Source organism: Phocoena phocoena, chromosome 18 (genome assembly GCF_963924675.1).
Source record: "Phocoena phocoena chromosome 18, mPhoPho1.1, whole genome shotgun sequence".
Taxonomy (NCBI): domain Eukaryota; kingdom Metazoa; phylum Chordata; class Mammalia; order Artiodactyla; family Phocoenidae; genus Phocoena; species Phocoena phocoena.
The window spans coordinates 5025896-5052613 of record NC_089236.1 but is presented as its reverse complement, the minus strand read 5'-3'; the positions used below and the strand labels follow the sequence as shown (position 1 = coordinate 5052613).

General features: G+C 40.1%; 1 protein-coding gene across 1 annotated transcript in view; it reads left to right on the top strand.

The window, feature by feature from the left end:
• Positions 1-26425, top strand: part of LNX2 (ligand of numb-protein X 2) — a 41476-nt gene extending 15051 nt beyond the window's left edge. The window contains exons 4-9 of the mRNA XM_065896148.1: positions 3440-3808; positions 7251-7388; positions 10834-11011; positions 15663-15894; positions 24196-24354; positions 26290-26425. Coding sequence (XP_065752220.1) covers positions 3440-3808; positions 7251-7388; positions 10834-11011; positions 15663-15894; positions 24196-24354; positions 26290-26425 — 1212 coding nt within the window. The remainder of the gene's footprint in view (positions 1-3439; positions 3809-7250; positions 7389-10833; positions 11012-15662; positions 15895-24195; positions 24355-26289) is intronic.
• Positions 26426-26718: the final 293 nt, after the last annotated feature.

Here is a 26718-nt window from a genome sequence, read left to right as displayed (position 1 = left end):
ATTGCCCTTAGCAAGGCTGACAGACTGAGCTTTCTAGCAGGGTTTTGTTTCTTACTAAATACTAAGAAGAAACAGGGGCTACAGGAAGCGTAACCAGTCCCGCTTATATAAAATCAGCTTCCTGATCACACCGTAGCTAGCTCTTCACTGTGTTTACTGGTAAAAGATAGCTATTTACTGTATGCTGTATTTGCTGTCATTTTGTGACATTAGTACTCTGGCTGTGCCAGGCTGCCAAAACCTTCCCTGTGTTCCCGACTTCCCAGCTCTCAGTCCGAGTCTGCTGGCTGCCCTGACATTTTGACACCCGGGCGGCCCAGACCAGGAGAGCCCGGTTGCTCCTGTCTGCAGCTCATACAGCGTTCTTTCCCTCTCCTGTTTTCTCCCACTTCCAGCCTCTCTGTTAATGTGTACATTCATTTTTGTGTTTTCTTTTTTGCTACCAGTGATGTACTAGCATTGGGTATTAACATTTGTATATATTACTCATTCTTTTTCTAAGTTCTAAAGGTAAAAACAAATGCTTTGTTTTGTTTTTTTGCGGTACGCGGGCCTCTCACTGTTGTGGCCTCTCCCGTTGCAGAGCACAGGCTCCGGACGCGCAGGCTCAGCGGCCATGGCTCACAGGCCCAGCCGCTCCGCGGCATGTGGGATCTTCCCGGGCCGGGGCACGAACCCGCGTCCCCTGCATCGGCAGGCGGACTCTTATCCACTGCGCCACCAGGGAAGCCCCAAATGCTTTGTTTTTATCTGCATTTCTTTGAATACCATTGAGGTTAAATAGTTTTTCAGGCTTTATTTGCTAATATATTTCAGCAGCGGGCCTTTTACTCTTCTATTTTAGAGAATTGTGTTTAGTAACATAACTGAATCCTTACAACTCAAATAAAATTATAGTTATCTGGGGCTTCCCTGGTGGCGCAGTGGTTGAGAGTCCGCCTGCCGATGCAGGGGACACGGGTTCGTGCCCCGGTCTGGGAGGATCCCACATGCCGCGGAGCGGCTGGGCCCGTGAGCCATGGCCGCTAAGCCTGCGCGTCCGGAGCCTGTGCCCCGCAATGGGAGAGGCCACAACAGCGAGAGGCCCGCGTACCGCAAAAAAAAAAAAAAAAAAAAATTATAGTTACCTGAAATTATTGACTACAATTTTGGAAATTAACTCATAGCTATAAATTTACATTGTAGACATTCCAAGGCACTATTATTGTTTATGGAGGCACACATTAATATCTCTAGTAATGATCATCTTAATAAGTCCAGTTTAATGATTCAAATTGGTAAGAAAAGTAAGAACACATAACCTGGTTAATGGATTCAAAAGGATCTCTCCTACTGTGGGCCCTGACTTCTGCTCGGCCTCTGACTGGTATGCTGGAGCCAGTAAGTAAAGCCACGCCCCTTGCCCAAATGTGGAGTATTTATGGTCATTCAAAAGTAAACGCTGGGAAATAAGGCTGCTTGGAATTTTTTTACTACCTGGTTTACTACCTGGTCCAACTCTGTATAAGATACATAAATAATATAGTGAGCCCATCTGAAAATCCCCAAGAGTGGTAAAGATGGTTTATAGAGCAAAGAGCTGCCAAGCCGCCTGTGCTTCTATTTTAGCAAACTGTATGCAGTGACAGGGTGTGGCTTTGGTCTTCCCGCATTAAACACACACACACACACACACACACACACACACACACACACACCCCACACCCTATTCTACTAAATAGCCTCTTGGAAGAGGAGACCCATATAACCTTCAAGGCCTTTTGTGATGCAGCCTTTTAAGCAGTTTGAAGGAAAAAAATAGTTATAAATTACATCAGTGTCACTATTAAAGATAATATAACTTTTGAAGCATTATGAAGAATGGGTATTTTCAGTTTGGTCCATCATCAGTGACTGAGGCCTGCTCAGGTTTGAAGGAAAATAACTGCAGCCATATGTTCATTGCATTGGTACAAAACACATTTAGCCGAAGTGGTAGAGTTTACTATTGCTGGTGCTATTTTTACGAAGCCTGGAGACAGTATTTTATCTGGTCTCTGCTTTCTCTGCCTTTTGCCAGCCGCCACACATTCATGAAGGAAAAACTCTTCTTCCAGCTGTGGGATATTCCACACCTACTTCACAAGGATACTGTGAGGCTGCATGCTTGCACACGGCTGTGGCTGGATTTCAGCCGGATATTTCGTAAAGTCATTTGTGATATACCTGAATATAAGAAGGAAAACTGTGAGCCTAGAGAGGTAGCTCTTAGCTGAGGAGCCAGAAATGATGGTTTTTGATTAATGGATTCATGTCAGGGTAGTTTTTTCTAGAAACTGCCTTAATTCTCTGCTTGACCCTGTATTCAGTGTTTTTATTGCGGCCTTGGATGGCTGCCAAATGCATAGATGTTGCAGACGTGGGAGAATAGCAACTTTGTGTATGACATCTATGAATTTGATGACTGCATTTTTAAAGATGCCAACAGGCCCAAATCAACAAAATTCAAGTTAACAGTGTTCAAAACTACCAACCCTGGATTTACAGAAAGGGGGGAGGCCTTGCTTCACATAGATTTCATGTGAAAAAAATTTAAGGAGTTGAGGTGATCACACCTCACCCGGAGCCTGTCACATAACCGAAGTTCAGAGCGCTGGTTCCCCCTCACTTTCACCTCAGGCAGATTCAGAGGAGCTCTCACTGTGATAAATACCAAGAACTGTGCTAATTCCTCTAACTAGGTAAATAACTGAAGGTGGGTATATTTTCTCAGTGACGTTACAGGTCCAAGGATCAGTCACTGTACTTATTTCAAGGTTATAAAGTTTAATAAGTAAATGTTCTGTATTAAATTATGCTTGTAAGATACATGTTACACTTGTGTGCCAAAGAATTAGTGGAATTATGACTAGCGGCTTTTCTTTAAAGTAAAAGTCACTCATCTAATATAAGGCTGTATACTTGAGTGCACCACTTTCCTTAAAACTCTGTTTTCTCTAGCTTAAGTGTATTTCATTTTGGAAAAGTAAATTTGTAAACCAGTAGAACTTCAGTTTCTGCTCCACTAGAACTAGTCTTTCATGAGCACTTGCCATATCTGATGTTGTCTAGTCGTGCATTTCCTGACCCTATGAAGTGGATGGTAAACACGTTTTACAGGTGAGGAAACAAGTTCTGTAATTTGCCCGAGGTTATCCAGTTATACGGCAGAACCAAGGACCCTCATTCAAGACTATAAAGCCTGTGATCTTGACAACTATTCTCTACTTAATGCTAGTCACTATAAGTTAATTTTAGGAACTCTGTACGTTTTAAAATGTCTTTGGAGTGCTTGTCTTTGTAAGTAACGATTGTGTATCATTTTCACAACGTCAGTTTCCTTCGGAACCGTTATATGAACATTGCTACAAGCTGGGAAGATAAAAGATTGTCACGCTTCGGCCGTCACCCTCTTTTCCAGGTCAACCACCACAACATCAGCAGCGTGTCCCACAACCACGCCCGCGCCGTGCTGTCGCAGCCCTGCAGCACGCTGCACCTCACCGTGCTCCGGGAGAGACGCTGCGGCGGCCGCGCGCACAGCCGCCCCGTGGGCGGCTCGCCCCCGGAAGAGGTTTTCCAGGTGGTTCTTCACAAACGGGACTCTGCCGAACAGCTCGGCATCAAACTCGTCCGAAGGACCGACGAGCCGGGCGTCTTCGTCCTCGACCTGCTGGAAGGGGGGCTGGCGGCGCAGGACGGCAGGCTGAGCGGCAACGACCGGCTGCTGGCCGTCAACGGCCACGACCTGAAGCACGGGACACCCGAGCTGGCTGCCCAGATCATCCAGGTGAGCCCCCCTCGCGCCCACTCCAGACCCTCAGCCTTCCTGCCGTCGCTCAGCCTTGGTTCTCACTAGCAGGTGACACAGGGATCCAGGGGGTGCTTGAGACTTCGTTGGACAGTCAGGCACAGCTACCTAATTCTTCACAGTCCACCCAGTCTAACCTCAGCCCAGGTGACTCCCTTCTGGTGTGCACACCCATGAACTTGTAGGCGGGCTGTTTCTGGAGGAAAGGCCCTACGGTTTCACGTGGCAGATGGCAGTGTCCACACTTCACAAGGGAGAAGGTGAGACCCCAAGGAGCTGTGGTCACCGAGGGTGTAGCTCACCTGGTCTCTTCACTCACCTCTCACCTTTACCGCACAATCCATAAAAATGAGGGGGAAAATCACTTTTTATTCAGAGCAACTTATTTCTATAGTGCCTTTTTTTTTTTTAAAGGAATTCAGAGCATTTCAAACACATAACATTGTCCTCACAGTATCTCTGGAGGTAGTCATGATTAGAGAAAAAACATGTTTTTAGTAAGAGCATCAAAGCAGATACATTAAAACCATCCGAGAAGATCTTTAGGCTCTGCAGCGTGCTGTGGCGTTTAACGTGGCTGTCTCCTGCAGCCTTGTACGAGGGTGAAACAAAATGGGAGCGTTTAAGCGAGCACCACACACACTACCAGTGGAAACCAGGCATTAGTTAATATAACCAAACTTTTGGAATTAAGGTCGGTTGATAGTCACGAAAATAGGTGTATATATATATATATATATATATATATATATATATATATATATATACATAGAATGAAATAACAATGAGATGTTAACACTAAGAAAACCCACGTCTCACTCCCCTTTAACCTACTGCCTTTTCTCCCACTTTTTGGTTCAATATAGCCTTAAGGAAACACACACACACGCTCACAGCCATATTGCATTGAGAGGCGGTTCAGGTATTGGTCTTATTTCATAGGCTCGAGGCTTAAAAAAATTGAATGCCTTGAAATCCCCTCAAATCAGAGGCGGCATTCGGGGCACCAGGAGCTTTACCTGTGGATCATGCCAGCTGCTGCACTGCTGAGATCAAGTTCATCTTGTGGGGGGCAGGGGGAGAAGAAGAAAGTTAATCCATTTTTGGGATTTGTTAACAAATAGGCAAGTCGAGTGGACAAGTCGAGTGGACTTTTCTGAAGTGAGAAGTCCGATCAGTAAGATGGAAAGGAAGAGAGAAATATATTGCCTGTATATATTTCAGGCAATGTTAAAGTACACTAATTCCTAAATAGATGGTCCTTACTAAATTTCTAACCAAAATGTAGAAAATATAGTTACACAGGTAGAAAACACATTTAAAATTTTTCATAATATATTTTATTTGGATTTTTATAATGCAAATAGTTGCATATTTTGTGCTATGATTTTCCCCAGACTATAGAAAACTCAAGTTGCTCAACTTCTTTTTGAAAAAAAAATGAAGTCTCATCGAGGATTATAAAAATAACACATATTGCATGTCTAAAAAGGAGCACACTGAAGATAAAATACTGAAAAGAAGTTACAATCAAATTCAGTCTAAGCACCCCAAGGTATATCAATGTTAAGTGTTTGGAGGACATCCTTACAAACTTTTGAGTGTGTATGTCCACAGATAGACACAAATTTACACAATACTTACACACGTGCTTATCTTGTAAATTCTGAGTTTGCAACTTTGTCAGCAGTATGTTGTGAACTTCTTACCATGAAAGTGTAGAACCCCATCATGATCTTTACTAGCTGATTCACTCAATGTTCCCCTATTGACAGACTTTCATGTTTTGTTTGTTTGCATTTTGAGACATTTTGCTAAACTTCCCTCCAGAAAGATCAGATCATACCAATTTATACTCCCAGCATTGTGTACTACTCAACTATGACTTAAGCGTATTGTTATTTGAACATCTTTCATTTTTAAAAATCTTGAATTTAACAGAACTTTTTTTGCTGTGTTTGAAACCCTGACATATTAGATGTGCCTTCTGTTTAAAGTCAGCCTAAACCCAAATGTTGGTCCATCATTTAAGTCCTAAATGCCCACTTCCATCACATGCACAGAATTTTGTCTTTCAAAAAATCTAGAATGATCAAGGATTTGTTTCTATTAATAATAGGTTTTGCATACGCAGGGGTTTTCCAATAAAAGTTGAAATACTAATTAGAGTATCTGGTGGTTATGAGGTAGTAAGCAGTAATGAAACTAATTCTGTACATGTACATTGAAGTCAAGTCACAGATGGAGCGTGTCACCACTTCACACCGTGCAATCAAATGATGTGAAGTGTGAGAGTTTTCAACATCAGGATTCTGCTTTGTATTTACCCCTTAGATCAAGTACCCAGACTCTGTGCTTTGGGAATCTGGCCACGTATTGCTTTTCTTTCAGTTAGTTTGAGAAACTTGTTTGAAATTTAGTTGAATAAAATGCTTGAATAAGCAAATGTTTTTTAGATGGACATAAAAATTAACACTTATTCTCCAGTTTAAAAACTAAAACTAATACAGTGATGTATGTCAATTTATCTCAATAATACGTGGGGAAAGAACTGAAAATAGTGATTTCTTAACATTACTGACTGTAATCATGGGGGAGGTCCCCACTTTCTACCACAATTCCTTGAAAGCAGGCCATCATAATTTCCCATAGGAGTAATAATGCAATTGGGAATTGTGGTCATGACCAAGAGTCACCTTCAAATAAATCAGGCCTGTACTTTAAATGCAAAGATAAAATAACTTTTAAAAATAGATGTACATCTACGTTTAAAATATATATGGATATAGATAATGGGCCTCTAAATTTAAAATGATAGTCACAAACCTCTAATAAGATAATTAACACAGGTGTGTAATATTTATATAAGTACAATCTCATACAGGATCTCTAGAATCATTCTTTCCAGGATTATTTAAGCTGATGTCCTATTTTTGACTCAAACTTAGAGCAAACAGAAACAAAGCTGTGCATAGTTTCACTGATTATTACTTCCAAAATAGCCACCATGGAATTTATTTGTAAAGTCGCAGTGGATTTTAATCAGGTTTCGAATCAGTTCTTCCTCATTTATTCTTTCCTTTGCTCTCTCCCTCACAACGCCAAGGCCAACCCTGAAGGGGCAGAGAAGTATCAGAAGAAAGTTACCCTTCAGGAAATCATGGGGAAAGAACAAGGGCAGTTTGCTTTGCCTGGGTTGTTGTGGAAGCGGGCTTGGGGAGAGTCTGTCCAAGAGCCGTGCACATGCGTCTCAGCTGCAGACGTCTTGAAACATGAGCTCACGAGAAGAGCTCCCTTCTCTGACCACCGGGTGCCTGCAGTCACCCCCAGGCAAGGCACTGGCTCGGTGGAGAGTGCCTGTGCTTTGTGAAATGAGAAGCATCGTTAATGACTGGCAGCTGTGTCTGTGTGTTTTCTCCAGGCTAGTGGCGAGAGGGTGAATTTAACCATTGCTAGACCAGGGAAACCCCAGCCTGGAAACGCTGTCCGAGAAGCAGGAACTCAGAGCAGCCAGCACCACGCACAGCCGCTGCCTTACAACAGACCCAGCTCACATAAGGTAAGGTGCCTTGTTTGTGGTTCTTAATTCATCCACCCTCAAAGGATGATCATTACAAGCTGGGAAGATTTAGGAGGGCTGTTAACTCTGTTGGAGAAAGTGCACTAGGTGTTTGCTTGGGATGCGCAACGTGATTTGCTGCCTTGGAGAGTGACTGCATTGTCTCAGTCCCTCAACCAGTAGAGTTTCTTGGTGGGGAAGGACCCTCTGCCAGGTGATTGATGAGAAATGTTTGAGTGTCCAGAAAAATCTTCGGTTTGTTTAGTTCTGCTTGAAAGTGGGGTTTATCTTGGCTTACTCATTTAAAGGTGACAGTTGGTTATGTAACTGAAAAAGCATAGTGAAGACAATGATTGACAGCCTGTACTTAGCAACTGGATAGCTTGCCTACAACAGACTTGATATGTGCATATTAAACATATAACTCATAGACTTCGACAGCTACATGTATAGCATATTTTTTGTTATATGAATAGTGTAGGAAGACTACCCTAAATATTTTAAAATTCCTGTATGTTGAGGATTTTCCCTGCTTCTTCAGTATTTTACCGGTTTTATAATATATACCAAGGTCATTTACCTGTGCTGAGCATCTCGATACTGTCTCACTTTAGTTGCAGAAATTTTAAAAGGGTGGTAGTTCATTCTTCTTTTTTTTTGGTAGTTCATTCTTGATATTGTTTCCTTCATTTGAACTCACTTTCTGGTAGGCTGGGGTTTCTTTGGTTTTTTGTTTCCTTTTTTTTCCGGCTGGGCATGTGGGATCAAACCCGTGCCCCCTGCAGTGGAAGCACGGAGTCTTAACCACTGGACCACCATGGATGTCCCAGCCTGGGATTTTTAAAATGATGTTTACTCAACTGTGTGAAAATATAAGCTAAATATGAGCTTCCAAAGTCCTTCTCTTTAAGTAAAATTATAAGTTACTAAACAAAAACATCTGTTGGTCTGCTTAAAACCACAGGAAGTTCCCTGTGGGCTAAAATGACTTCTTAATGTAAGTACAGTATTTGAGAGAATACTTACCTTTGGAATGTCACAGGTACCCTAAGAAAGCATCCCTTAAAGGCACAAGTACTTTTCGCCCATCAGGTTTATCTGGTTTTCTGAGCTCAAGTATATAGACTTGTCACTGGTCTTTGGTTTAGTTAATATTTTTAAGAAAATGTAACCACAGACTTGTTCTCATTTCTGAACTGAAAGTATGAAGGAAACCTATAATATTGCCTTCATGATGATGACTATGAAAAAGGAGTTATTGTTTTGGAGTTTTGAATAGTTCCATATGGCTTGTCCTTACTTTATGTATTACATATATATATTCCTAAAATTACAATATAAGGCAAAAATTGATTATTGAACCTTTTATGTCACTGAATTTTATAATAATTTGAGATACGAGTGTCTATGACATGACTTTTAAGACAATTTTTAAAACTGTACTTAGTCATCCCAACGTCCATATAGAGAACTCTGCTTATTTGTTTGGGGAACATACTTTTCTCTCAACTCTGCTGCTCTTATTGTCTTTAACTTTCTGTGACAATGTTTTAAATAGTAATGCTGAATTTATTCTTATTCTGTGTACTCTGCAACTCTTATTGGTTAGAACAGCCACATGAAATGTACTTTCAAGTGTTAGCTATTTGCTACTAATATACTGCATTTGTTATATAAAATCCTGATTTAGAAAAATAAGGGTCTCCTAGGGAAAATAAACAGATTCACCAGAAAACGTGTTCAGATGATTATAATCATCATTAAAAATTACAGTACATTAGCCTGCTACTAGGCCTCTTAAGTAGCTGCTTAGATAAACATCTGTATGATTTAGAACTTTCCTTGAAGTGTTCTGAGTATAATCTTTGAAGTCTGGTTTGGTTCCTGAGGAAAAAATAATGTATATATATATCTGAGCCATCTAGAGGAATAAAACAACCACCTTTAATTGATTAAATACCTGCAAGCCAAAATTGCTTATAAATATACTCAAGACTGAGTTTACATGAGTTGTCTTCATAATAAAGTGGGTTTTGCCCAATTTTGAAGGATACTAAGATAGGTTTCATACCTTTAAACAGGAGACTGCCTTAAGACATTTCCAAGTTTTCTACTAGGTCATAACATTTTCTAGGAACACCAGGCTGTTATTGCAGTAGTTCCCTTAATAACATTTCAAGAGTACATGGATTCCAGGACCAGAGCAAGGGAGATGGGCCTGCAGTCCCAGGGCCTGATTCACAGATTTGTCAACACTTTCAAATAATGTCACTAAAGGCATGTTATAATTCCGTAAAGGTAACTCATATTTCTATTGTTGATATTGTTAATGTTATTATCTGCATTTTCTCAGAGCTGATAAATGTTGGAAACCTTTTGAGACATTAGCTTCCACTGTTACACTTAACAGGACAGTAGTCATGTGGTGTGGGTACATATAAACAATATGTATACATATTATGTGCACATATGCAAAGCATATGTTTATATATTTGCATCTGCTCAAATCCCTATGCAGGAACTTACAGTTGTATGATTTGGGGCAAGTTACATGACCTCTCTAAGTTGCTTCCTCATCCATAAAATGGGGCCAATAATAGTACTTACTTTTCAGGACCACTGTGAAGATTAATGAAATGACGCATGTAAAGCTGTGAGCTTTTTGCACATAGTTAAGCCTTCGATAAATGTTATTTTAATATTCGTATTGCATATGTACACCTTGATTTTGTTGAATTCTAGTTCAGAAAAGTGGTATTTTAGATTCTCCTTTTCTTCCAGGAGTATCTCAGTAATAGGTAACAGTAACAAATGTCAGTAAAAATAGCTTTTCCCTGAGAACATAGTTTGTTGGGGATTTATTTCCCTGTTATTAACTTCAGAAATTCAATTATTTCACATCCTTTTATCTTTTCACAAATTTTGAAGGTAGATTTGCACCTGCTTCACGATTGAGTGCTCTGATAAATAACCCTTGTTAGTCAGAATCAGAAGAGAGCTCTGTAGCTTTCTTCTGGCAGTTAGTAAAATCCACACTTTTATACTATGTCAACTTTTCTCTCAAAGAATATAGGAGAAAAATGGAAGTAAAATTAATTGGCTTCTCTTCAGAATCTTAAAATTCAAATGCATTATCTACTTTTACATCTGGGAGCTGAAGGTAATTATACAAATGATATGCTTATTTTACTTTGACTTCCCCTATGTCAACAGTCCTGAGTTTTTCAGTTCCATATATAGTCCTGTGAAAATACAGTAGTCCAAAGTTTGCCATTGTGATCCACAGGGCTCATGGGCCTCTGAAGAACTGTGTATTGCTTTCAGTTCTATAGTGATTTTTTTTTAATGACTTTAAAATTGCCACGTTATGTTTTTACTTTAGCTGTCATTACTTCAACTATATATATTATTCATTATCCAATAAATTTATTCCTTTCATGTTCAGGATCTTGCCCAGTGTGTTACATGCCAAGAAAAACACATTACTGTAAAGAAGGAACCACACGAGTCCCTTGGAATGACAGTAGCTGGGGGCCGAGGAAGTAAAAGTGGGGAACTGCCCATCTTTGTGACCAGTGTGCCACCTCATGGCTGCCTTGCACGTGATGGCAGAATCAAGAGAGGTAAGCTAGGATCTTGTACAGTTTCACCACATCTCCCAAAGTCAACTCACATTTTTAAAAATAATGTCTACAAAGTTTCCTATTAAACATGGCTTTTTAAAATCCTTTAAAATGTCCTGTACGTAATGGAAGCATAAAGCCTCTCTATAAGGTTAGAAAAATGCCTAACGTAAAGGGAAATTGCTGAAGCTTAATAATCTTTCTAACAGTTACTCTGACTGTTGGATTATTTTATGTTGGAAAAGACCCTCTAAGAGATTTATGCTTCCAGCATTATGGTAGACCAGATACTTTGAAGGATCATCTCACTGAAATACACTTGTTGCCTATTAAAAAGGTGTCTGGGTGGGAGGAGGATCACAGAAGAGGTGGAGCAGAGACAAACTTAATAAAAAGGAGTTGTTTTTAGGGATTAATTCATTCACAGTTTCACAACCCCCACTGATTGATACTATATAATTTGTGTGGGTGGGGGTGGTAGTGGTAACAACAGCATTCTCCATACACTTGGTTCATATGGAAAAGTGAGTCTTGAAAGCTATTTCTCCAAAAATGAAATCATACACAAATATTAACTGATCCAAGACCTAAATGTAAGAGCTAAAACTTTTAGAAGAAAATCAAGTGTAAACCCTCATGGCCTTGGATTATGCAACAGATTAATCAATGGTTATCATAGATATGACACCAAAAACACAAGCAATAAAGACACAGAAACAATCAATGAAACTAAAAGCTGGTTCTTTGAAAAGATGAACAAAATTGATAAACCTTTAGCCAGACTCAAGAAAAAAAGGGAGAGGGTCTAAACCAATAAAATTAGAAATGAAAAAAGAAGCCACAACCAACACAACAGAAATATAAAGGACCGTAGAGACTACTGCAAGCAACTCTGTGGCAATAAGGGACAACCTAGAAGAAATGGACAAATTCTTAGGAAAGGTGCAATCTCCCAAGACTAAACCAGGAAGATATAAAAAAATATGAACAGACCAATTACAAGTACTGAAATTGTATCTGTCATTAAAAAACTCCCAATAAACAAAAGTCCAGGACCAGATGGCTTCACAGGAGCATTCTATCAAGCATTTAGACAAGAGTTAACACCCATCCTTCCAAAACTATTACAAAAAATTGCAGGAGGAGGAGCACTTCCAAACTCATTCTGTGAAGCCACCATCACCCTGATACCAAAATCAGACAAAGATACCACAAAAAAGGAAAATTACAGGCCAATATCACTGATGAACATAGACTCAAAAATCCTCAACAAAATACTAGCAAACAATCCAACAGTACATTAAAAGGATCATACACCATGATCAAGTGGGATTTATCCCAGGGGTGGAAGGATTTTTCAGTGTCCACAAATCAATCAGTGTGATACACCACATTAACAAATTGAAGGATAAAAATCATATGATCATCTCAATAGATGCAGAAAAAGCTTTTGACAGAATTCAACATCCATTTATGATAAAAACTCTCCAGAAAGTGGGCACGGAGGGAACCTACCTCAACATCATAAAGGCCACATATGACAAACCCACAGCTAACATCATACTCAATGGTGAGAAGCTGAAAGCATTTCCTCTAAGATCAGGAACAAGACAAGGATGTCCACTCTCGCCACTTTTACTCAACATAGTTTTGAAAGCCCTAGCCACAGCAATCAAGAGGAGAAAAGGAAATAAAAGGAATCCAAATTGGAAAAGAAGTGAAACTGTCATTGTTTGCAGATGACATGACACTATATACAGAAAATCCTAAACATGCTACCAGAAAACTACTACAGCTCACCAATGAATTCGATAAAGTAGCAGCATACAAAATTAATACACAGAAATCTGTTGCATTTCTATACACTAACAATGAAAGATCAAAAAGAGGAATTAAGGAAACAATCCCAATTACCACTCCATCAAAATGAATAAAAATACCCAAGAATAAACCTACCTAAGGAGGCAAAAGACCTGCACTCTGAAAAGTAAGACACTGATGAAAGAAATCAAGGATGAGACAGATGGAAAGATACACCATGTTCTTGGATCAGAAGAATCAATACTGTCAAAATGACTGTACTACCCAAGGCAATCAACAGATTCAGTGCAATTCCTATCAGATTACCAATGGCATTTTTCACAGAACAGTAAATTTTAAAATTTGTATGAAAACATAAAATGCCCCGAATAGCTAAAGCAATCTTGAGAAAGAAAAATGGAGCTGGAGGAAACAGGCTCCCTGACCTCAAACTATATACTACAATGCTACAGTAATCACAACAGTGTGGTACTGGCACAAAAACAGAAATATAGATCAACGCAACAGGATAGCCCAGAAATAAATACATGCACTTATGGTCTATTAATCTACAGATGGCCAAAAGGCATGTGAAAAGATGCTCAACATCACTAATTACTAGATATCACCTCACACCAGTCAGAATGCCCATCATCACAAAGTCTACAAATAATAAATGCTGGAGAGGGTGTGGAGAAAAAGGAACCCTCCCTACAGTGTTGGTGGGAATGTAAATTGGTACAACCACTATGGAGAACAGTATGGAGACTCCCTTAAAAAATAAAAAAGGAGCTACCATATCCTGCAATCCCATTCCTGGCCATGTATTTGGAGAACAGCATGATTCGAAAAGATATGTGCACCCCGATATTCACATCAGCACTAGTTACAACAGCCAACACATGGAAGCAACCTAAGTGTCCATCAACAGAGGAATGGATAAAGAAGATGTGGCACATATTACAGTGGAATATTACTCAGCCATTAAAAAGACGAAATAGTGCCAGTTGCAGCAACATGGATGGACCTAGAGATTATCATACTAAGTGAAGTCATATAGAGAAAGGCAAATATCATATGATATCAACTTATATAGGGAATCTAAAAAAAATACAAATCAACTTATTTACAAAACAGAAACAGACTCACAGACTTTGAAAACAAACTTATAGTCACTGAAGGGGAAACATGGTGGGGAGGGATAAATTAGGAGTTTGGGATTACAGAACCCTTATAGCTCAATAATAAAAGACAAATAACCCAATTTAAAAATGGGCAACTGATCTGAATAGACATTTCTCCCAAGAAAATACACAAATGGACAATAATCACTTGAAAAGATACTCAGTGACATTAGTTACTGGGAAATGCAAATTCATCGCTAGGCTGAATGTAGAAAAGAAAGACAGTAACATTTGGCAAGGATGTAAAGAAATCGAAACTCTCATATATTTGCCAGAGAGAATGTAAAACAGTACAACTGTCTTGTAAAACAGTTTAGCAGTTCTTCAAAAAGTTAAACAGTTGTCATATGACCCAGCAATTTCTCATTCCTAGTGAAATGAAAGCATGTTCACACAAAAACTTGTACGTGAAGGTTTATAGCAGTATTTTCCATAATAGCCAAAAAGTAAAAACATCCCACATGTCCATTTACTGGTGAATGGATGAAGAGACTGCCTTATCCATACAATGGAATATTATTTGGCCATAAAAAGGAATGAAATACTGACACATTGTACAATATAAATGAATCTTGGAAACATGCTAAGTAAAAGAAGCCAGTCACAAAAGACCACATGATTCCATGTATATGAAATATCCAGAAAAGGCAAATCTATAGAGATGTTAAGTACCTTAGTAGTTGTTTAGGACTCAGGGAAGGGAACTGATCACTAATGGGTTCAGGGTTTTGGGGGTGGTGATAAAAATTTTCTAAAAATGACATGATGGTTGTACAACTCTGTGACTATAAAACCATAAAATTACAGACTTTAATTGAATGGTATATGAATTATATCTTCAGAAGGCTTTTTTAAAGTTATTTGTTCTGTTGTGGAATTTGAGGTAATTTTATTTCCTTCTTGTTATTTTATGTTTTCGAAGTTTCCTACAAAGAGAATGTTTTGCTTTAATAATCTGAAAAATGATGAATTGGGGGAGCAGGATTTTCCGCGGGCTTTCTTAGTACAAACGTTTGTGCTTCCTATAAAACGAATCCTTTCCTTCCTGACCTTTTATATGAGCCTCATTGCTCTTTTTTATTGTATTACTTGGCAGAGCAACAAAGACTACTTTTCTTCTTCAAGCAGGACATGTTCAAATCACAAGTTTCATTTCTTTGTGTAGGCCCAAGGGTATCTTCTCTACATACTGAGATGATTGCACTGAGTGAACTATGTAGGGCTGTCTAGATGTATAAAACCGTATCAATATAAAGTAGCATGTATTAAAAATTCCCTTCTAAGAGCAAAAGATCAAATCACTTTCTAATTGGAAGGAAGGGTAAGAAGAGAAATGAAGGTGGCCAGGGCCCGTCCACAGCTATACCAGGGCTGATGATGTGGACCCCAACTGAATTCCAGAGCCTCGAGCCAAACCTTTTCCTACATACTATTACATTATTTAAAATTTTTGAATTGTTTAAAATTTTTGAATTGTTTTGGAGTGTTGTCCATGAATTGGATTTTTCCTCAGTATTCTAAGAATTATAAAGAGAAAAATGGTCTTTTCCCTTATTATGTCATCTGAGTTTTTGGAACTAACCTTTGTTAATTAGTTTACAGATGGCAGGATTTACAGGGAAGTAATCACTTGGCGGCTCATTTTTCTTGCTCCCTTATTTGAACAGGTGACATCTTGTTGAATATCAATGGCATCGATTTGACCAGTTTAAGTCACAGTGAGGCTGTGGCTATGCTGAAGGCCAGCGCCGCGTCGCCCACGGTGGCCCTGAGAGCACTGGAGGTGCAGGTTGTGGAGGAGGCCGCCCACGGCCCAGATGAGCAGCCCAGCACTGTCAGCGAGAATGAGTATGATGCCAGCTGGTCCCCGTCATGGGTCATGTGGCTTGGGCTGCCCAGGTACTGCAGCTTTTCTGTTGTTTTATGGAAAATCGCAATTGCAACCTTCATCAGGGTATAGCACAGCAAATTAAGAACAAAGCTGAAAAGACTTACCTCTGTTTACAAAAATAAATAAAGCTATTCTGTTCATTCCTACAAAAGGCTCCCCAGTGGGCCAGCTATGAGATCGGGTGGTCAGTCTCTTGCTTAGAACAGCTTTACCAACATTCACTCTGATACATGCTTAGATTTATGTGCATTTTTTCACCGGAAAAAATAGGTCAAAGTGTGGGGCCTTTCCCTACCCCAGAAGTATTTCTAAAAGCCCTACTCTTCCTACAAAAGGAGTGTAAAACTGAGTTTTTATTGGACATAAGAGTCTTTAGGCCACACCCTTGGTGTTCAAGCGTTCCTGCTCTTGACCCCCTTTAGGAGGAGGTCACAGCTCATGACCGGCTCACCAGACAGGACATTCTGTAGTTGGTCGGTGTCTGGTCGTGAGACATTTTGGAACCTCCAGGTGGTAGTTGTGTAATTTGGTACTGAGGTAGAGAGGATGTGAATTACCATCTTCATTTGTTTCCAACTCAGTTTAGATTCTTATTGTACAGAAGAATCCTGAAAACTGAAATACGATGAAACGTTTTGACTTTTAAACTGGTATGAAAATGACTGATTCTTTAAACTAAGCAATAAGAATATGCCCGTTTCTGAGCCATCTAGCTTCATGTGGAATAAATTTATAATAACTAGCATTTATACAGTGCTATACGGTTTATAAAGTACTTTCACATGAAGAATAACACAAAAAGCAAGGATATTGGATTTCATTTATTAATGTAACTTGCTGACTTGTCCTCTCAGTTAAAAGAAGAAGGAAAGTAAGAGGGCATAAAACTGTAATAGAATAACTGTTTCAGGGAACTCTAGGGCCCCTGTGGAGAGATTTTTCATGACAGAGATGATTAACTGCTTCATATGTTTAAAAACTGATTTTTTTTCCCCATTAAAAAGTCAACATAGATTTAAATGGTTCCTATTCAACTCCTGCAGACATGCCATCTAAGTTGTGAGGTGTCAGCTGTCAGAAGGAACCTAACTGATCTTATTAAACACTCAGCCCAGAACTTTGTGTGTGAAGTTGTACCCTCATGCTGAACAGTTCTGCCCAAGTGCCCAACTCTGCCGCTGCACAGGCCGAGACCAATGGCGTCCTGGAGAAACCCCCATGCTTCTTGTAGCTTTCCTTATTTGTTATTCCAGGCTAGTTTTGGGGTCAGTACCTCCTCCTTTGTTCAGAGCATTTTCTGATGTGCCAGGAAGAATAACAAAGATTTTAGATGAGAAATGCACAGGATAGTACAAGGCACTCTACAGAGTCGATGCAATCCCTACCAAATTACCAACGGCATTTTTCACAGAACTAAAAAAATTTAAAAATTTGTATGGAAACACAAAAGACCCCCAAAAGCCAAAGCAATCCTGAGAAGGAAAAATGGATAAGTGATCAAGATGGCGAAGTAGTAGGACGGGAGGCTCACCTTCTCCCACAAATACATCTACATGTGGAACAATTCTCACAGAGTATCTACTGAATGCTGGCAGAAGACCTCAGACTGCTGAAAGGGCAAGAAAATCTTCACATAACCAGGTAGGACAAAAGAAAGAGAAAAAGAAAGTGAGACAGGAATCAGGACAGGACCTGTGCCCCTGGGAGGGAGCTGTGAAAGAGGAAAGGTTCCTGCATCCTGGAAGGCCCCCTCACCAGTGGGAAGATTAGCCAGGACAGAAGGGGAGCTTCAGAACCTCAGAGGAGAACGCAGCAGCTGGTTTTATGGCAGCCAGAGCAGTGGGAAGACTGCACAGGTGGTCAGTGCCACCACCCTGCACTCCCCAGACACATGTCTGCCCGTGCAGGTGGAACTTGGCCTTTGGAGATCAGACCTGGGGAGAGGACTGGGGTTGGCTGTGCAGAAACAGCCGCGGGGGATGGGGGGCTGAAATCTACTGTGACTGCACCTGAGGGTACACATGGAGGAAGCCTGGGCCACCTTAGAGGCCAGGCACCATTGTTTGGGGGATGCACAAGGGGAGGGGCAGGACCTTCCACTGTAGCCCTTTCCCCTGTGTGTGTGCTCAGAGGTCAGGACACTGCCTGCACAGGCTCCAGGAGCAGTAGCAAGCCGCCTCCTGCCCAGACGCCAGGGGCAGTCACAAGCCACTACCACCTCCCTCCTGGACTACAGGAGTGGTCGTGCGCTACCTCCGCTCCCATCATGTGCTCCAGGGGTGAGCCTGAGCTGCCACCACCACCCAGAATCCCAGGACCAGGCATCAGCACACTCCCTGTCAAGGGGCTAATGATCAGCACATGCTGAGGAGATAGGCTACATGCATCCATACTAAAGACAACCCTCGCACCAAATATACTAAACCCACACACGCTACACAGCAACGCCCCTAAATATAAACAGCGCTCCAAGGCCACAGAGTGAGAGATACATAACTAAATATAAGAAATACAATATAAGAAATGTAAGTAAAATGGAGAAACAGAGGAACCACTCCCAATTAAATGACCAAGAGAATTCCCCAGAAAGAACAAACAATGAAACAGACCTCTTCAGTATTTTCATTATCTCCTTGTTGAAATGGGTGTCTATTAGACTGAAGGAATTAAGAAAGGCTGTGGACAGAAATGCAGAGTACTGTAAAAATGAGCTAGAAACTATAAAGAGGAACCCAGAAAACTCATTTGCAGAGATGAAAGCTGAGCTAAAGGCAATGAACAACAGAATGAATAAGGCAGAAAAACGAATAAGTGACCTGGAAGGTAGAATAATGAAAATCACCCAATCAGGACAGCAGACAGAAAACCAAACGAAAAATAATGAAAGCAATATAAGAGACGTATGGGATAAAGTGGGTCAATCTACTTACAATATGAATTCCAGAAGGGGAAGAAACAGAAAAGGGGACCGAAATGTATTTGAAAAAATTGTGGCTGAAAACTTCCCCAACCTAAAGAAGGAAACAGATATCCAGGTACAGGATAAACAAGATAAACCCAAACAGACCTATACCAAGACATATTATAATAAAAATGGCACAAGTTAAAGAGAAGATTCTAAAGGCAGCAAGACAAAAAGAGTTAATAATAAAGGAAGCCCCCATAAGGCTATCAGCTGATTTCTCTACAGAAACGTTGCAGGCCAGAACGGAGTAGCAAGATTTCAAAGTCCTGAAAGGGAAAAGTATGCAACCCAGGATACTCTACCCAGCAAGATTATCATTTAGAATAGGAGAGAGAAAGAATTTCTCAGACAAGCAGAAACTAAAAGAATACAGCAATACTAAACCTATCCTAAAGGAAACATTGAAAGGTCTTCTCCAAATAAAAAAGAAGAATCTATAGAAAAGAGAAAGTCACAAGTGGAAAGAAAATCACTTAAATAAGCCAGTACACAGATTAAAAAAAAAAATTCTGTGAAAGTGATGATAATCACAATGAACAGCAAAAGGATGAACATGAAGATGTAAAAGAGGACACCAAAATCATAAAACGTGGGGGAGGAGAGTAAGAAAATGTAGACTTTTTTTTCCTAGAATGTGTTTGGCAGTCATAATATAGGCTCAATCTAAGGCAAATAGATATAGGAAGGGGGTAACATACTTGAAAAACAGGGTTAACCACAAATCAAAAGTATACAATAGATTCACAGAAACCAAAGAGAACATAAGTATAATACAAAAGAAAATCATTAAACCACTAAAGAAAAAGGGACAAAGAAGAAGTATAAAACCAATGAGAAAACAAGGTTTAAAATGGCAGTAAATACGTATCTATCAATAATTACCTTAAATGTCAATGATTAAATGCTGCAATCAAAAGACACAGAGTAGCAGATTGGATTAAAAAAAAAAAGAGCCCACAATATGCTGCCTACAAGAGACCCACTTTAGGGCAAAGGACACATACATTGAAAGTGGGGGAATGGAAAAAGATATTTCACGCAAATGGAAATGACAAGAAAGCAGGGGTTGTAATACTCAGACAAACTAGACTTTAAAACAAAGGCCACAAAGAAAGATAAAGAAGGACACTATATAGTGATAAAAGGATCAGTACAAGAAGAGGATTTGACACTAATCAACATATATGTATGTACCTATTGTAGGAGCACCCAAATACATAAATACTAACAACGAAAGGGAGAAATGGACAGGAATACAATAACAGTAGGAGACTTTAACAGCCCACTCACATCAGTGGACAGATCTTCTAGACAGAAAATCAGTAAAGCAATAAAGATCCTAACTGACAGAACAGTTAGACTTCATTTATATATTCAGGACATTACAACCAAAAAAAACCCAGAATACACAATTCTTTTCAAGTACACATGGAACATTCTCTAGGATTGACCACATACTAGGGCAAAATACAAGCCTCATCAAATTTAAGAGTATAGAAATTATCTGAAGCATCCTTTCTGACCACAATGGCATGCAACTAGGAATTAACCACAGAAAAAGAAATGGGGGGGGGGGGGGAATGGTTACATGGAGACTAAACAATATGCTACTAAAAAACCAGTGGGTCAACAAGGAAATCAAAGAGGAAATTAAAAAATACCTTGAGATAAATTACAGTGAAAACACAACCATACAATATCTACGGGATGCAGCAAAAGCAGTTCTCAGAAGTTCATAGCAATACAGGCCTTCATCTCAAATAAACAACCTAATAAAAGAATAAGAAGGACAAACAAAACCTAAAGTCAGCAGGAGGAGGAAATAATAAAGATCAGAGGAGAAATCAATAAAATAGAGATTAGAAGAACAATAGAAAAATAATCAGTAAAACCAAGAGCTGGTTCTTTGAAAGGATCTGGCCAGGCTCACCAAGAAGAAAAGAGAAAGAACCCAAATATACAAAATAAGAAATGAAAAAGGAGACATAACAATAGCGCAGAAATACAAAAACCATAAGGGAATACTATGAACAATTATATGCCAACAAATTCAGCAACCTAGAAGAAATGGACAAGTTTCTAGAAACAAACAGCCCACCAAAACAATCAAGAAGAAATAGGTAATTTGAACAGAGCAGTCACTAGAAGTGAGATAGAATCTGCAATTTTAAAGTTCCCTACAAACAAGAAGTCCAGGACCCAGATGGCTTCACAGGCGCATTCTACCAAACGTACAGAAAGGAGCTTACACCAGTACTTCTCAAACTCTCCCAGAAAACTGAAGAGGAGGGAACACTCCCAAAGACATTCTATAAAGCTATCATCACCCTGATACCAAAACCAGACAAAGACACGACCGAAAAAGAAAACTACAGGCCAATATCTTTGATGAATATAGATGCAGAAATTCTCAAGAAAATAACACATAAGATCATACACTATGACCAAGTGGGACTCACCCCAAGCTCGCAAGGATGGTTCAACATAAGCAAATCAATGCGATATACCACATCAACAAAAGACAAAAACCACGTAATCATCTCAACAGATGGAGAAAAAGCATTTGACAAAATTCAACATCCACTCGTGATTTAAAAAAAAAAAAACTCTTACAAAAGTGGGTATAGAGGGAACATATCTCAATATAGTGAAAGCTATTTATGACAGACCCACAGCCAACATAACACTAAATGGTGAAAAGCTGAAAGCCTTCCTGCTAAAATCTGGAACAAGACAAGGATGCCCACTTATCTCTTCTATTCAACATAGTATTGAAAGTCCTAGCCTCAACAATCAGACAAGAAATAAAAGGTATCCAAATTGGAAAGGAAGAGGTAAAATTGTCATTATATGCAGATGATATGATACTATATGAGAAAAACTCCACACACAAACTACTAGGACTGATCAACGAACTCAGCAAGTTAGCAGTATACAAGATTAACATTCAGAAATCAGCTGCATTTCTTTACACCAACAATGAACTATCAGAAAGGGAATGTAAAAAACAATACCTTTTAAAATTGCACCCCCCAAAATAAAATACTTAGGAACGAACCTGACCAAGGAGGTGACAGACTTACACCCTGAGAACTATAAAACGTGAATAAAGAAACTGAAGATGACTCAAGGAAATGGAAAGATATCGATTGGAAGAATATTGTTAAAATGGCCATACTACCCAAAGCAATCTATATATTTAATGCAATCCCTATAAAATGACATTTTTCACAGAACTAGAATAATCTAAAATTCATATGGAACCATAAAAGACCCAGAATTGCCAAAGTAATCCTGAAGAAAAAGACAAAGCAGAAGGCATAACCCTCCCAGACTTCAGACAGTACTACAAAGCTACAGTAATTAAAACAGGGTGGTACTGGCACAAAAACAGACATATGGATCAATGGAACAGAATAGAGAGCCCAGAAATAAACCCATACACCTACAGTCAATTAATCTTTGACAAAGGAGGCAAGAATACACAATGGAGAAAGAGTCTCTTCAGCAAGTGGTGTTGGGAAAGTTGGACAGCTGCATGTAAATCAATGAAGATACACCATACACAGGTCTCGCCATACACAAAAATAAACTCAAAATGGATTAAAGACTTAAATGTAAGGCTAGATACTTTAAAACTCTAAAGGGAAAACACAGGCAGAATACTCTTTGACATAAATCACAGCAATATCTTTTTGGATCCACCTCCTAGAGTAATGAAAATAAAAACAAAAATAAACAAATGGGACCTAATTAAACTTAAAAGCTTTTGCACAACAAAGGAAACTATAAACAAAATGAAAAGACAACCCACAGAATGGGAGAAAATATTTGCAAACCATGCGACTGACAAGGGATTAATCTCCAAAATATACAAATAGCTTATGCAGCTCTATATTAAAAAAAAAACCCAATTTAAAAAATGGGCAGATCTAAACAGACATTTCTCCAAAGAAGACATACAGATGGCCACATAGCACATGAAAATAGGCTCAGAATTGCTAATTATTAGAAAAATGCAAATCAAAATTACAATGAGGTATCACCTCACACCAGTTAGAATAGCCATCATTAAAAAGTCTACAAACAATAAATGCTGGAAAGGGTGTAGAGAAAAGGGAACCCAACAACACTGTTGGTGGGAATGTAATTGGTACAACCACTATGGAGAACAGTATGGAGGTTCCTTAGAGAACTAAAAACAGAGCTACCATACGATCCAGCAGTCCCACTCCTGGGCATATATCCAGAGAAAACCATAATTCAAAAAGATACAGGCACCCCAATGTTCACTGCAGCTCTATTTACAATAGCTAAGACATGGAAACAACCTAAACGTCCATCGACAGAGGAACAGATAAAGATGTGGTACGTGTATACAATGGAATACTACTCAGCCATAAAAAGAGTGAAATAATGCCATTTGCAACAACATGGATGGACCTAGAGATTATCATACTAAGTGAAGTCAGACAGAGAAAGACAATTATCATATGTCACTTATACATGGAATCTTAAAAAAATGATACAAATCAACTTATTTACAAAACAGAAACAGAGTCATGGACTTCGAAAACACACTTCCAGTTACCAAAGGGAAACATGGTGGGGAGGGATAAATTAGCAGTTTGGGGTTAACATAAACACACTACTACATATAAAATAGATAACCAACAAAGACCTACTGTGTAGCACAGGGAACTCTATGCAATACTCTGTAATAACCTATATGGGAAAAGACTCTGAAAAGAATGGCTATGTATGTATGTACAACTGAATCACTTAGCTGTGCACCTGAAACAACACTGTAAATCAACTACATTCCAATATAAAGTTAACAAACAAATACACAGGATAGCAAAACCTGTTTTTGAGCCCACCTGTGTCAAAAGAATACCTGTCAATAAACAGCCACTGTTCTGTGGATTCTCGGAGGTCTCTATTGTATGCAAACCCGTACTCAACAACTGTGGCTCACAGGGGCCGCCACCTAGGGTAGCAGCTCTGGTTTTCCTAAGAGGGAGGCTCTTCCACTATGATTTGCTGGGTGTACCAGACAACTGCTCATCTGTGTTTTGTTTTTTTTGCAGAAGATTCAGAATAATGAAAATAACCTGCACTGTCCTAAAATATCAGGCCACTGTGTGGGACTCTTCTGCATCCCAGGAGCCTTTTTAAATGCTGATCACTGAGCTAAGAAAGTAGGCCAGATGAGAAGTTCTAGCATGTTGTTTATTGCTCCCCAGCAATGATGCACGTAACATGGTGTGTAGTTATAACAAAGGTGAACAGACTATAAAAAGCCTTCCCACTAATTTTTCTCGATTTCTGTTTTTGTTTATAGTGCCCTTCACAGCTGCCATGATATAGTTTTGCGAAGAAGTTACTTGGGAAGCTGGGGCTTCAGTATCGTTGGTGGATATGAAGAAAACCACACCAATCAGCCTTTCTTCATTAAAACCATTGTCTTGGGAACTCCTGCTTATTACGATGGAAGATTAAAGTGAGTCTTGTTATGTTTAATGATGTACTTTGTGTTTATTCTAGACTGGGGTCAGCTCCAAATCCAGCCTGGTGTCTGTTTTTATAAAGTTTTATTGGAACATGCCCACGCTCACTCGTTTGCGTTATCACCCATGGCTGCTTCCGAGCCACGCTGGCAGAGCCGAGTGATTCGCAGAGCCTGAGATATTTATCTACCATCTGGCCCTTTACAGAACAGTTTGCCAGCCCTGATCTAGACTGAAGCATCACCTTTACCATCTTGGCACTCATAGGTTCAGTGCCTGTTATTAGATTAACAAAATAAAGCTGAGTCGTTTGGACACACTGTGACGTGACAACTTGCTCTGAACACTCGGGTCCAGTCCTGTCATTAGGTAACTTTTTCTCTGCAGCACTTATGTCAGCCTAACATTCAGTTTATGCAAGTCCACATGGGAGGGGTTTTGTTGCATTTCTTGTTATATCCCTGGCAGCCATCACAGGGCCTTGCATATGTAGTAAAGTCTTCGTCAACACTGGATGGATGATGTGCGGGCCAGGCACAGGACTAGGTGCTGGGCACGGGTTACTGAATCTTCTTAGTAACCTGGGAGGTAAGTGCTGCTGTGGTTCCTATTTTATACGCAAGATAACTGAGGCTTCGACAGGTTAAAAACCTGCCCACAGTCGGAACAGCTGGAAGTAGTTGACAGTGATTTAAACCAGGACCGTGTGGCTCAGAGCCTTTGCCATTCAGCCCCGCTACTGTCACCACTGGGCAAAAAGTACTCTCTCAATCTCTGTGCCGCCTCTTTTTCAAGGCTCAGGCACCGTGAGAAGAAAGAGGTCTTATATCAAGAGGTTACACAAGCAGAGGAGACGGGTGACCAAGTTCTTAGTGCCTAGTTTTGGATGAAAGAAACGGTTCTTAAAAAGTGGATGCTGACAGCCTCGTCAGCGTGCGGCACAAATGGGGAGTTTACACTGTTTGCAAACACAGAGCCACAGCTCGAGAATATCGGGACAGGTCGATCAGGGTTAGTATGCTCCAGCTCAGTCTTGCCCTGACACCGGTGGAAAAACATCATCATTTTAGGAGGAAAGAGGGATGGGGGGATGACTTAACCAAGTTACTCAACCAGTCTGGGTCTCATGCAAATTATAAACTACCTTCCACTTACTTCCAAAAAGAAACTGAAGTAGCTCACAGTAAAGTAGCATATTTGTATTCAAACTAAAGACTAAAAATCATAAAGGCTAGAAAGGTCTTCGGATTCATCATCCATTTGTGGTAATTCGCCTTGGAGGACCGTGAGCGTGCGTAGCTGACAGGAGGTGCGGGTCTTATTCTCAATTTAATTGAGCCCTTGAATGTATGAGCAGTAAGGATGAACAATGAAAATCAGCAACATCGTCCAAATGTATCATCTGGTATTTTTAAAAGAGGCAGCAGGGCTTCCCTGGTGGCACAGTGGTTGACAGTCCGCCTGCTGATGCAGGGGACGTGGGTTCACGCCCCGGTCCGGGAAGACCCCACGTGCCGCGGAGCGGCTGGGCCCGTGAGCCGTGGCCGCTGAGCCTGCGCGTCCGGAGCCTGTGCTCCGCAACGGGAGAGGCCACAGCAGTGAGAGGCCCGCGTACCACAAAAAAAAAAAAAAAAAAAAAAAAGAGGCAGCAGATTTATTCTCTTAACTATATGTTGCTTAAGCTTATATGAAAATTACTCTGCTTGCCCTTAAAATCATCTACCGGTTAGAGGAGAGGCTGGCAAGGGGTGTCCTTGATTGGCAAGGAAAAGCCAACATAGGCTTAAAAATCACCCCAGATGTCTCTCAAAGTAAACAGTGTAGCCTACTCGTTGACAGTGGTTAAGTGGTTTTCCTGCGAAGCAAGTCCCGGGATAACAGTTTCAGAATCACAGAAACAGTGACTGTCTCTGTCTGTCGTTGTGCAGGTGTGGAGACATGATCGTGGCCGTAAACGGCCTGTCGACCGTGGGCATGAGCCACTCGGCGTTGGTCCCCATGCTGAAGGGGCAGAGGAACAAAGTCACACTGACAGTGGTCTGCTGGCCTGGCAGCCTGGTGTAGACTCTGAAGTTGGTTTTAAGTCAAACATCTTCCTTTTTTTTAGGGCTTGGAAAGAAAACCCTTTGCTTTTGTCGAGTTTCTGTTTGTGAGGGGCTGCAGACACAGCTGGGTATATACACAGGGTCAAAACCACTAGGCTCGTCCTTTGTTATTGAAATGGTTTCCTTCCGTTTGCCAGCTCAGTGCCCGTCTTCACTAACCCTTGTGAGACCACATTTTCAGAATTCAGATTCTCAGCTGTCACAATGTGAGCTATAATAAAGAATGAAGTCCGCCCAAACTGTGACCCAGCC